Genomic DNA, 13,272 nt, shown 5'->3' with positions numbered 1-13,272 from the left:
AATATATTCTTATATGTAGTAGTTAAAATTATCTACTTTCTCTCTCTTTAAAATCATTTTAAAACTTTAAATTTATGTAACTCTCTATTTAAATTATTGCTTTTTCATATAAAAAATGTATCAAATTAAAGGTAATTTTTTAAGGATTTTAACGAGTTCTCAATTGCATATGTTCGATGATGATTGAATGATGTAATTTTATTAATTTTTATTTCAACTTTCATGTAGGTTGATAAACAGATTTTATATCAATATATGCATCTAAATGTTTTAATATAATCCATGTCCTATATCAATAAAACTGGGTTGAAATTTTTGTGTACATATGTTGAAATATTTATATCATTATGTTGATATTTTTAATACACTATACCGATTAGGGGTGTCGAAACGGGTACCCGCGGGTACCCAAACCCGATTTTGCGGGTACCCGTACCCGAAAACTTCAATATTATACTACCTAATCCCGACCCGTATAGTTAAACGGGTAACCCCATACCCGCATCGGGTATCCCAAACCCGCAGTTGCGGGTACCCAAACCCCCACACATAATTTGAATTGTGTATTATATTATTCAACGGTATTATGCTTTTAGTTTTCGCTTATCATCAATACTAGTAATCTAATACAATAATTTTTTTTGTACATGTTTGAAATTATAGAATGAATTTTGGGATTGTTGCTAGTTGCTACATTACGATTTTAGATTTATATTTTTTTTACTTTGTTGTATTTGCATAATTTCCAACTATTAACTATGCACAAATATGATGATTTCTCATCTCTTAAATATAATATGAATATGTATGAAATATAATGCAAATCCAAATTTCAAATAAGCAAATATGATAGAAACATCAAGCATGTCTAAAATTAAATCACCATTCAAAAGTCTAATATAAAATAAAAAATAATTCACTTTCATCAAAAGTCTAAATATGTATAACTTCAACTAAAAGTCTATATATTTTAAATCTTTAATATAAAGACACTAAACTAATAAAAGTTTCACTTTCACCAATCTTGCAATCCTTCATTTGGTAGCGGATAAATAATTGGAAATAAAGTGTATCATCGGGGAGTATATATGGATTTGAAACTAATTAACTAAAATAAAATATTTGAAACCCCTATAAATAACGGGTATTATCGGGTTTAATGGGTATACCCGAGCGGGTAGCGGGTATACCCATACCCGCAAAAATTTAAAACAAACTACCCGATCCCGCCCCGTTTCCCATTGTCGTCGGGTAGCGGGTACCCATAACCCGGCGGGTAGCGGGTCGGGTTGAGGGTTTCCCAATACCCGCTACCCGTTTCGACACCCCTTATATCGATATCAGAAAAACCACAAAAATTATTATATTATGACAGATTGACGGTTTTTCCCTTTTATTGATAATTTTGTTACTCCCTTCGTTCCGGAATAAGAGTTACTAATTTTAATTATATTATTGTTCCGTGCATAATAGAAGAGAATAATGGCGACAGTAATCCCACACATGCAGTTGAGCTCCGCTTCAATCTCACCACCGCCACCATCTCCGTCACCTCCCTCTCTAACCACATTCCCACTTCTCAAACTCCCGCAGAGACCCACCAATCTGCGCCACCGCCTTGTCTCATTCACCCATAAATTAATTTCTAGCGCCTCAAACAATTCTTTGGATGAAACTTATGCTTCCCTTCTTGATCACTGCGTCGCCCAAAAATGGCTATCGCATGGAAAACAGATTCACGCCCTCATAATAAAGCGTCACAATGTGGACGATTTCGTCTTCTTGGCCACTAAGCTTGTGTTATTCTACGGAAAATGTGGGTCCTTGTCGGATGCCGAAGAACTGTTCGATCAAATGCCTCAAAGAAGCATTTTTGCTTACAATGCACTGCTTGGTGCTTACGTTTCATGCGGGGAGGCTAGGAGAGCTATTCAATTGTATGCCGATATGCGGTTTTTAGATGTTCCTGTAGATGCACATACTTGTAGTTCTGTGTTGAAGGCCTGCGCTGGAGAGAGAGATGCGTATTGCGGGAGAGAGATTCATGGCTACATGATAAAGTTAGGGTTTTTTTCTAGTGATATTGCTGTGAATTCACTTGTTAGTGTCTATGCTAGGTGTGATGATGTAGGGGCTGTGAAGCTGTTGTTTGACCGGAGGAGTGGGAAAGGTGATGTTGTATTGTGGAATTTAATGATTTCTACTCATGGTTTGATGCTTTTTGGAGAAATGCTGAGTGCTGCTGTCACGCCCACCACATACACTTTTGTTGCTGCTCTTCGGGCCTGCAAAGAGCTCTCGTCTGGGGTTCAGATTCACGCTCTTATCTTCAAGTACGGTCTTTGTTGGGATAGATACGTTGCGAATGCTTTACTAGTTATGTATTCTGAATGCAGTAGAGTAGATGAAGCTGAACGAGTTTTCATTGACACTGATGATGGGGATAGTGTTTCTTTGAACTCCATGTTAGCTGCCTATGTGCAAAATGGCCTTTATGATGAATCACTTGATTTGTTCCGTGAAATAACAATGGACGGACGAATACCTGACAGGGTTGCAGTTATCACTGCCCTGTCAGCCTGTGGAAGATCACAGAAACTGTTGAACGGAATGGAAGTTCATACCTTTGCTCTGAAAAATGGATTTGACTTGGATCTACGAGTTGGAAATACGATCATAGACATGTACGCAAAGTGTTGGAAGACAAGATTTATGGACTCTGCTTTCCGTAGGATTCCCCAAAAAGATTTTATTTCCTGGACAACGATCATCTCTGGCTATGTTCAGAACAATGACCACATGAAGGCCTTGGATTTGTTTAGGGAAGTGCTGAACGAAGGTATTTGTCCAGATACATTGATGATTGAAAGTGTTCTCATTGCTTGCCGTGAGTTAAAAAGTATTTCAGCAGTGAAAGAAATCCATGGTTATGTAGTGAGGAGAGAATTATCCGACATTGTAGTGCAGAACACTATTGTGGATGCATATGGAGATTGTGGAGAAGTGGATCACGCAAGAAATACCTTCGAACTGATTGAAATGAAAAATGTCGTTTCTTGGACAAGCATGGTTGATTGTTACGTTCGAAATGGACTTGCAAGGGAGGCACTTGAAATTTCTCATCAAATGGTAAGACAAGGTGTTGAGATAGACTCCATTGCAGTTCTGAGTATTCTCTCAGCTGCTGCCAATGTATCAGCATCGAGAAAAGGTAAGGAAATTCATGGGTTTTTGGTTAGGAGATGCTTGCATTTTGAGGGGTCCATTGCGAGCTCACTTGTAGATATGTATGGGAGCTGTGGTGCTGTAGATGATGCACGTAAGGTATTCGATTGTGCAGAAAGTATAGATTTAGTGTTGTGGACGAGTCTGATTAATGGATATGGAATGCATGGTCAGGGGAAAATGGCCATTGAATTGTTTAGAAGAATGGAGGCTGAGAATGTGAGTCCTGATCATATCGCATTTCTGGCAATTCTATATGCTTGCAGTCATTCTGCGTTAGTTGATGAGGGCCAGAGATTTTTCAATACTATGCGTTGTCAATATGGCTTGGAACCATGGCCTGAACACTATACTTGTTTGGTTGATCTCCTTGGACGAGCAAACCGTTTACAAGAGGCTCATGAACTAGTCAAAGCCATGGAAATGGAGCCGACAGCTGCTGTCTGGTGCGCCCTTCTTGGCGCTTGCAGAATTCATTCTAACATGGAAGTAGGAGAAATAGCTGCTAGAAAGCTTCTTGAAATGGAACCAAAGAATCCGGGAAACTATGTGCTTATTTCCAACATGTTTGCAGCAGCAGAGAGATGGGAAGATGTTGAACAAGTGAGAACGAAAATGAAACTTAAGGGACTTAAAAAAGACCCCGGTTGTAGCTGGATGGAGATTGGAGATAGGCTGCATACGTTCATCACGAGGGACAGATCTCATCCTCAGTGTGATGAGATCTATGAAAAACTTGCTGAGATCACTGAGAGTTTAGAGAGAGGTGCAGGTTATAAAGCAGAGACTAGTTATGTATTGCATGATGTGGAGGAGGTAGAGAAAGTGAGGATGCTTCATGGCCACAGCGAACGGCTTGCTCTAGCATACGGCCTGCTTACGACTCCCCACAGAACACCTCTCAGGATCACAAAGAACTTGAGAGTGTGTGGCGATTGTCATACTTTCACAAAGCTCGTCTCCAAGCATTTCCGGAGAGAGATAGTTGTGAGAGATGCCAACAGATTCCATCACTTTAAAGACGGTTCTTGCTCCTGCAAAGATTTTTGGTGAACCTTCAACGTTTTGGCAATGCCAACGATTACAATGTTTCTGTTCATGCTCTCGAATCCCACGTAACGTGGCATGGATCGCGACATCGATTGTGAATAGGAGGATTTATTTCGAGGAACGTAGTCTAATTAATTGCAGAAAAAGTAATTTCTAACTTTTTAGTACACAGATAAAAGTGTTGTTTCATTTGTTTTGCTAATACAAACTATACCATCTTCCATATTTATTTTTACATGTTAATCAAGTGCCATCAACATTGTATAGAAACTCTTATTCTAATCTTTTAGCAGTTATTGCTCTTGTTGCCACTCTTGAGTCTTGACTTCCCTGCAAAAGTATTGAGCTTCAAAAAATAAAGAAAACAGGTTTGTTTATATTATTGTGATAATGGATAATATTAGAATCATGTCATCATTTACATGAACCCTTCCATATATATGAAAATTGGAAAAGTATTCATTAACCAGTAAAATGAAAATCGTCTCAGCTCTAAACAGAAGGCAAAAGATCAACATTACACTCATATTCCACATACAACAAAAATGCTTAAAAGAATATTGTTAATATATCTAAATACACATCCCAAAATCTGGCTGTCTATTACAAAAATAAATTGGCATGAGATTACACTGAATAAGTGAAAATTCATAAACCCAAAAAGCACTGTCTAGCTAAACAGAGATGATGAAAATAATAATGGATTATCTCTTGCATTCTCCAAAACTAGCAGCTACTCCAGAATCCATTTCCAACACAAAGCCAGCATATATTTCATCTCAAAATCCAGTGATCCACAATTTGGAGACATACATGGACATCTATATCTTCTTCTTTCCTTTATTTGCCTTCAAAGGCATTCGCTTCACAACCTTGTCCGTCTGGAGTTTGAGGGGCGAGCTACTCTTTGCTTCGCAGTTCTCACATGACCGTAATAACAAATTTCCTGTCAGTATCAATCGAGACAGTCAAGAAATCAAGGGGGAGAGAGAGAGAGAGAGAGTATACCATAGCCATCCCATCCCAAACCAAGAAGAAGATAATGGAAATTTCGGAATTACATTATAAGATCATTACCCAATTATTATGCATTTTGTTGAACTTGCCGATAAAGTAGCGACATCCAGTCAGCATAACCGTTGGCACCACCAGTCTGGTCCTCGACAAGACTTGTAAGTAGGAAGAAACCTTCTCTAGGTTGATCACCCTGCCTCACAAGATGGCATAGCTGAAAATATGACGGATCGCTCTTCCTATATTGATTAAGAATCTCCATGATCTTTCTAGACACGTAGTTGTCTCTTTGGGAAAGGCTAACCTGGATCCACAACCAAAGAGGAAAGTATCTTACAACAGGATACAAAGGCAAAAGGAGAGAGCTACATCCAGAAAGAAAATACTGAAATATGATTTCACATAAAAATTTGTATTCAATGTCAGTTACAGAAAATTGCAATATTTAAATCGAAGACAATTGCGAGACAGTTGAGTATGAGTGATGGTCAAACAATGGGCTAGAAACACTTCAGGTTATTACAAAACCTACTACTCAAAATTCTGTGCAATTTTACATGTTATGCAATTTTGGTACAAACAACATACCAGCAAATATAGTCCATTTGTGTAAACCAGAACTTCAAAATAAACAATTTAATACATCACTAATAATTTAATGGCCATGTTTTGCTTTTTTAAGAAATTATGTTATTATTTTTCATTTGTAAATTAATTTTACCTTGATTTACAATTCAGTTACTCTTTCAATTGCATTTAGTTTAGGCAAATCATAGTTTATAAAAAGAAGAAACCGAATGAAAAACATATGCAAGTTACAAACGGAGTTACTAAACTATAACTATACAGTTCGATAGGGTACACATAGGAAAAGTAAACAGACAATGCTTGTGTGAGCAGGTAAAGTACTGGCAATTCGGAATTTATGAGAATTTATATAATATGGTCAAGGAAGTTCACCTTTGAGAAGTCTGTGGCAAAATCTTCCCCAACCAAATTCTTAGTTATGTCAGGTGAAAGTGCTTTTCCAAACCATACAACGAACCGGAAACCATCATCAAAGATATAGAGACCTCTGGTGTCTAAGCTCTCTACAGTTAGTGGAAGCCTCTTTTTGGTGTCAAATTCTTCAGTCTGAGAAGACATAGGCAATAGGTAAGATACATACCAAATCATACTCCAACAAAGGAAACAAGAACGCAATAAACTTACTTTTACAAGATACTCATCCACGCGAACCAGGTTAGGATACAGAAGTTTCAGCAAACTTTTAACTGGTAAAGCCATCATGGTGTAAGCCGCAGCACTTCGCTCATCAAGCTGCACATCAGAATACCCACCACGGAGGGGTAGTGACTTGCACAATGCTAGTCCATACAATGGTAAGAATTTTAGTGACTCGGGGTAGGTCATCCTTCCAGACAAGCGATGTTGAACAGCATAAAGATTTCGATATTCCCTTAAAGCTTTGACAATACGAAGTTGAATAGCATTCCGGGCTTCTTCTAACTTGGATGACAAAGTCTTTTCAATTGCTGCAGATGAATTCACGTTAAATTCAAACCAATGTTTGTATATGGGCATTAAAAAGAACAAAAAAATACAATTATATCTTCTCAATTATATTTCCTTCTGATTGTGGGGAGGGGTTTGAGGAATGTACAAGAAGATGACTCAAAAACAACCATCCTTACCTAGCCTGGAGAGCAAAGAAATAATTGCTCCAGTGTCAGCCAGGCGGTACATCTCTCCCAGATCTGCAACAACTGGAGCAGCTGCAGTGTGTACCCTAATACGCCTCTCTCCAGAAGATGATGTATATCTTAGCAAAGGTTAAGGCTTTTAGTTCGCTAACATCTCCAGTTGAAGGTTATGAGGATGGCCCTAAAGATTCCTTATGCATATATAGCTACTTAATTAATACTAACATGAATGTGGAGTAGACAGCAGAAGCAACTTCACAAGAAGAAAAGAAGGGATAATAGAACGCCAATAGTTCTCCAAAAAGAAGACGAAATTTCCTCGCATGTTATTGAAATACAGAAACTGTAAGTTACAAGAACTTGCAAGATATCAAATACTACTGAAAAAATGGTTAGATAAGGATACAGTAATGCAACTTGAAAGTAGACCGTCGGGGTAGTCAGCAGTGTCTCTTCAAGAGACAATTGTGCTGCATAAGCTTTATCACAGTCAACGGCAGGAAGTGCGAGTAAGTCTGTGGATCTTAGCATAAAATTCCCATGATAAGATGTGAAACGTACTCCTACAGACAGAGAAGAACAAAATGAAACACAAGCTTGCAGGCTTATCCAACAATACAAAAAATAGCTGCATTGTGACAGAGAGAGAGAGAGATTGACAGACTTTCTAGCAACTAGTTTTCATCAAGTTATCAAAGTGCTGCTTAAGAACCTACCTTTTCCACATCTTATCCGCATGACTGCTTCCCATGCAGTTTCTCTGGTAAGATCTCTGCTTAGCTCATGTTTCAACTTATCTTTATGGATGCTAGCCTGGAAATTTGGATAATAATACACCTGACCGCCAGTATACTTTGCCAGTGTTCCTAGGAAACATCAAATATGGCAGAGTTAAAATGAAATGTAACCATCATGTAGCAAGTCAATGCATCGGACTAGTTAGTTGGTTATATCAAGGCCTAGCAGCAAGTAAAAGAACTATTAAAGGTTCTAACTAAAATAAAAGGTTGGAGTGTAAAACATACCCAAAGATGCAATATCCGTGTACTTATCACTGAATGCATAAACATTTACAGCTATCTGGTACTTAGTGAAATCAGCAGCCATCTGTTTATAAAATGAATCTTCAGGTAATCGTATAGTATGCTCTTTATCTGTCCCATAAATTCGTATATCATCCCCGCGCAGCTTAAGACGGCCAGCACCAAGTGATGGTAGTGTATTCTGGAAAATTAACAATTTACCGCCAAGTTGGCTCTGACAATTGAAATAGAAATTTTGTTAGTCTAGCTAGAGGAGAACAGCTTCCATAGGTACAACCCTTGAACATTAAACAGAAGATTAGTAACATGAATGCCAAATGGGAGAGGCATTAGCTATAGATTTATTTCAAAATCTAGTTCTTCGTTACTGATCATGGTTTAAATGGTGCAAGCTACAGAGGAGACCCACCATAACCAAGAATGCGGCTTTCAGAGCCGGACCAAATGCGGATTCAACATTCATGTTATCCTGGAACATAGAGGGCAAACTATCAAGGAATGCCTCCACCACACTCCTAGATTCTGACAAGTTGACTAGAAGATCATCTGGTAATGGAACAAATACATCATCCAAATCTGAGATAACCATCATCTGCGGCTGCGGCAATGATGACTGATGCAAGAGAAATCCACCACCGTTATGTTAAGCAGGATAAAACTATAAAATAAAATTTTTATGCACATTAATTTACCTTCATGTTATAGAAATGTATGGTGCTGTCATAAGTTATAAAGCCAATCTGTGTTCGTGTAGAACCAGGTAAGTTGTCCAGACAAGACCTAATAGTCTGTGCCATAACCTGAAATACATTATTAGCATTTATTCAGTTAATAAAAGAGCTGACAAATAATTGGGATATAGTAGTAACTGTTTTATTGTTCCTGGAAGAAAGTAAATATTTCTTCAACCAATTTGACTGACAGAAAACATAATAAGCAAGATGTCTCAGAACTTACATAATATTGAAATAGCATAAGTATTAAAAACAGAATAAGTTTCGAAAAGCCAAATAAATTATTTCATATCACCCACTAAATTTTTTAGCTTAAAACATCCATCAAAGAACCACCCTATTAACTAAACAATAGCTAATAAAACCCCTGCAAATTAATTATCAAGAAAAAGGCAATTCACGTCCACCGAGAGTGTTCGGGCATTAGAACTGGAACAGCAGATTCTGAAAATAATTTGCACATTTAGAGTAGTTGAATCTCAAGCGGGAAATTAAGTTGAGAACAATAACATATTCTAAGATAAATATCAGAAAGTACTTAGAAAAACAAATAAAGTCAGAATGACAAACTCTGGGCCACTAGCATTAACAAAAATTACAATTAGATCCAATTCTACTTTCACTCCTACCAAATGCTTCGATTAATTATAGAAGACAAATATGGCATAGTAACTGTACCGAACCTATAACCTCTTTGTAAAATCAAAAGATTAGTATCTGGAATTCCAATACAGAGTAATGACTAATGATAGATTAGCTCTTATATAAAAGTAACGTATCTTACATCTGCGTAGACCTGTTAACTATACACCAAGGATTATGCAATTGCAAATGACATTTTAGTTAATTAATCAACACAATAAAAGTTACCTCAAGCATTCCACTTTTAACAGCAGATATTGACACATCGATGAGGAAAAAATACAGTGGCGGCATTGGAGGGCGGACCATGTACTCAGCTGGAGCAATAAACTCAACACTACCCTTTATAAGTTCAGGCCTTTGATCCAAATCAACTCTTCTGCCACTAGCATCCACTTGGGCAAAATAATCACTTGGAACTGCACATAAGAAGCTACTGGTAAGTGATAAACAGTGCTGCACCTTTTGGAATTATAAAATTTAAGGAACACAAATGAAATTCCCCTGAGATTTCTTCTAAGTTTTCCAAAAACTTTTAAGACCTAGTATAAAGTCTGGGAATGATTTACAATTTTACCATCATTTAGCAATGAGCATATATTGCATCTCCACTTTCTTCCATTGTCTGTGAACGCAACATATGGGTTCACATAAGTACGACACCTTCTACATCTAATGATTCCTGTGGCAAAATTAACTATTGGAACTTCCTCCTGAAAGTAAATTAAGTTGCAATTAAGACAAATAGATTGTAAATGACATATTTATACATATGTGGAATCAAGTTCTTAATTAAGACTAACCCCAGGAGGAGTTTCTGCCAGAGGGCAAACAACAGCCCCCATAGGCAAATGCCACCGTGATGCCAATGATTGAGAATTCGGTATGCCACTTGTTGTTAGTCGCAAGAATCTAGATTTACAATTCATCTCATACATGTCAGCAAAACACTTAGGTTCCACATCACCGTCTAATGGCCTTGGTAAGGCTGTGTTATCAAGTCCTGCATCAAACGATCCTGGTATGGATCCAAGAGAGAGCGAACTAAAATCTTCAGCCAAACCCTGTTGAGCAGCAACTGGAGGTGCTATGCCATGTTGCTGGAACTGGTTCCCTGGATAGATGCCAGATGGAGTCGAAACGGGTGGAATGGGAGCATAACCTCTTTGTTGAGCTAGAAGAGAAGTTGGAGGCGCTCGTGGAGCATAGCCCCCTTGTTGTAAAGGAAAGGAGGCAGACTGCAAACGTGGACCATAACCTCCTTGTTGCAATTGAAAGGAGGCAGGCTGCATAGGTGGATCTTGGGAGACAGAATTTAGTTGCATGTTGGCATAACCTGGATAGATACCCCTGCCAGCAGCATAAGATGTCCCAGTTGGTGGCGAAGTAGGCTGGGAACTAGGCCTGGGAGCTGAGAAGAAGTGTTGATCTGCAGGAGGAGGGATATTTGGGTTAGGTTGTCCAGTTTTTAAGCTTTGAGGCGGAGAACCCATGGATGCCAAAGGTGGTTGGGGCTGTGAAAATATAGAAGCAGGACCTGGAGGAGGTCTGGTTGGTGGAGCAAAAGCAGGCCGTCCTGTATGAGAGATCTGAGGAGGTGGTACTTGACCAGCTGAGGGCATTGGGGGGTTTGGGAAACTCTGAAATCCTGAAGTAGGTGGACCACCAGAAGATGGTGGAGGAGGTGGGCGAACACCTTCACTAGATCTACTTGATGGAGGGAGTCTAAAGGCAGGGGCCTCCGTTCCAACCAGAGGTCCCCCAGAAAAGGGAGGTGCTGGGAAGTTTGACGCTGAGGGAGGCCCAGGCCTAAAGACGGGTGCTTCTGATCCAACAACAGGACCAGATGATAAGAAAGGTGTTGAAGATTGCTGAGAAGCAAACGGTGTTGAAGATTGCTGAGAAGCAAACGGTGTTGAAGATTGCGGAGAAGCAAACGGTGTTGAAGATTGCGGAGAAGCAAACGGTGTTGCTGCTGGTCTTAATGGATAGTTTCGAGGATTGGGATTTTCGGTCCCCATAAGCTTTAGCTTGACCACTAAGGAAATGGATGATTTCTGCAAGTCAGGAAGCACAAGTAACAAATTGCATAAGAAACAGAAGATAATTTATATACACGGCGAGAGAAGCTGGGCAAAAAATATCAGTTTTTATATAATTCCCTTGAAAATAAAGTAATATTAAGACCTATAAAGTTGGATAAGAAACAAAATGATTTATCACTTTAAGAGTATTAGATAAATGCGATGACGGGTCCTAGAGGAGCAAAAGGTCGTACACATCATGATAATCCATTCTCTAACAATGTCAAAAGGTTTTCAATTCTTTGTGTTGAGACCCAAAAACCAACCTTAAGACCTAAGGCTATCCCAAACCTACTTAAAGGAGTATATGTAGTATATCACAGCCAGTAATACAATGCATTGAAGAATTCTCCGGAAAGAGGTCTTTGTTTCTCAGTAATAATACTTAGACTATCTGTCTTTACCCAGCCTCACCAAGTCCATAAATAGAGCTAAATACGGATGACCTTCTAGCCTCCGGAAAGCCCGTTTTGGAAGTTAGAAGGTGAGGGATGAACGTGCTATCAATTCCACAAAGTTACAGGCAAAGACGCAGAGTAAAGGTGCAGTTACATTCAAGCCAAGTGTATAATTATGATGCAACACCATTCAAGCCAAAGGACCCCGTGAGCTAAAGGTACCGCATTAACAAGAACAATGTGCATCTCTATTGCCCTAGGATAACTTCTAACTAGTAACCTATCAACTAAAACACAACTTTACACGACCCAGTTCTGTCATAGCTCTAAGCCAATCCAAATTCTCCAAACCCAGCCTAATAAGCTTAACCAAATTAGTTCACAGATAGACGGCAGATGATAACTGAAATTTGAAAATCCAAAATTCAGTGTTGACTGCGCGAACTCACGCATGACATATGCACTCAATTTCAGTTAGGAAAAATGGACATAGCCAATCAAGATCGGGAACACTACCTATCCAAAGGTACAATCACAGTGATTCAGCATAACATTAATCTGGCGAGTGAACACCAAAAAAAAATAAAAATCGAAACTTGAATTAAAAGAAAGAAAGATTCGCCACTCCAACAATCCACCAACACGTTTAATCAATGAATTCTGTAATTCCGAATACCTGATAGGAGATCTAGCAGCGGTTAGCGCAATAGCAGAATCGAGAGCCGGCGATCAAAGAAAATGGAAAAACACAACGAAGTGAGACTATAATTACTTTCGCTCTTTTAACTGAAGACAAGACAGTGAAAATAATACTTCCAGCCACATTTCTCAGCTATTACAATATTCCAAATTTTACATCACATTCCATTTTTCATTTTCCAATCAACCCTCAGTCGTATAAAAATATGGGAAATTGATATAAAATTGGTAAAAAAAAGAGAGATAATTAGAATGATAGTTAAAGTAGTGTTTGTGGATATTGAAATCTACATTATTAGTAGTGTTTAGTGGTAGTATGCGTTGTAAATAAGTTGATAAAGGTAATAAATTGGGATAATTTTTCGAAAATATAATGCACATATTTTTATAGGACGGAAGAAAATGAAAATTGCACATATTTTTATGGAACGGAGGTAGTATTACTTTTGTTATTATTTTATTATTGAACCAAACATAAGATTTTGATAATTAGAAATTAGATTACTTTCCTAGGCTACAATCCATGCCATGGTATACAAACGGAGCCTAAATGTATACTAACGAGTGTGATGTTTATGGATAATGCTCACATAAGATACGTAGAATATCATTTCTCTATATATACTTATACTTTATATACCAAAAATCATAATAATATTCTAAATTGATCTTTATTCCTA

The 13,272-nt window shown here is 38.2% G+C and overlaps 2 protein-coding genes across 3 annotated transcripts; one reads left to right on the top strand and one right to left on the bottom strand.

Annotated features, from left to right (window-relative positions):
- The first annotated feature begins 1,453 nt into the window (after positions 1-1,453).
- Positions 1,454-4,571, top strand: OTP86 (Tetratricopeptide repeat (TPR)-like superfamily protein). The gene has a single exon (XM_048119110.2). The coding sequence runs from the start codon at positions 1,483-1,485 to the stop codon at positions 4,276-4,278; it is 2,796 nt and encodes a 931-aa protein (XP_047975067.1). The 5' UTR covers positions 1,454-1,482; the 3' UTR covers positions 4,279-4,571.
- A 197-nt stretch (positions 4,572-4,768) lies between these two features.
- Positions 4,769-12,723, bottom strand: LOC125201075 (protein transport protein SEC24 A-like). Of its 2 annotated transcripts, XM_048098977.2 has the most exons (14): positions 12,570-12,723; positions 10,215-11,468; positions 9,989-10,124; positions 9,640-9,830; positions 8,728-8,835; positions 8,445-8,648; positions 8,018-8,249; positions 7,709-7,858; positions 7,399-7,555; positions 6,984-7,111; positions 6,502-6,824; positions 6,250-6,423; positions 5,353-5,593; positions 4,769-5,221 (listed from the first exon to the last, which is right to left on the bottom strand). In XM_048098977.2, exons 2-13 carry the CDS (start codon positions 11,430-11,432, stop codon positions 5,360-5,362), a joined length of 3,255 nt encoding a protein of 1,084 aa, XP_047954934.2. In that variant the 5' UTR covers positions 11,433-11,468; positions 12,570-12,723; the 3' UTR covers positions 4,769-5,221; positions 5,353-5,359. The 2 variants fall into 2 exon arrangements, with proteins under 2 accessions (XP_047954934.2, XP_047954933.2); XM_048098976.2 differs by having other exon boundaries at positions 6,250-6,824.
- Between the last annotated feature and the right edge of the window lie 549 nt (positions 12,724-13,272).

The sequence above is a fragment of the Salvia hispanica genome, chromosome 2 (genome assembly GCF_029641045.1).
Source record: "Salvia hispanica isolate PSC_SH4W2 chromosome 2, Shi_PSC_v1, whole genome shotgun sequence".
NCBI classification, from domain to species: Eukaryota; Viridiplantae; Streptophyta; class Magnoliopsida; order Lamiales; family Lamiaceae; genus Salvia; species Salvia hispanica.
This window is presented reverse-complemented; position numbering and strand designations above follow the sequence as displayed.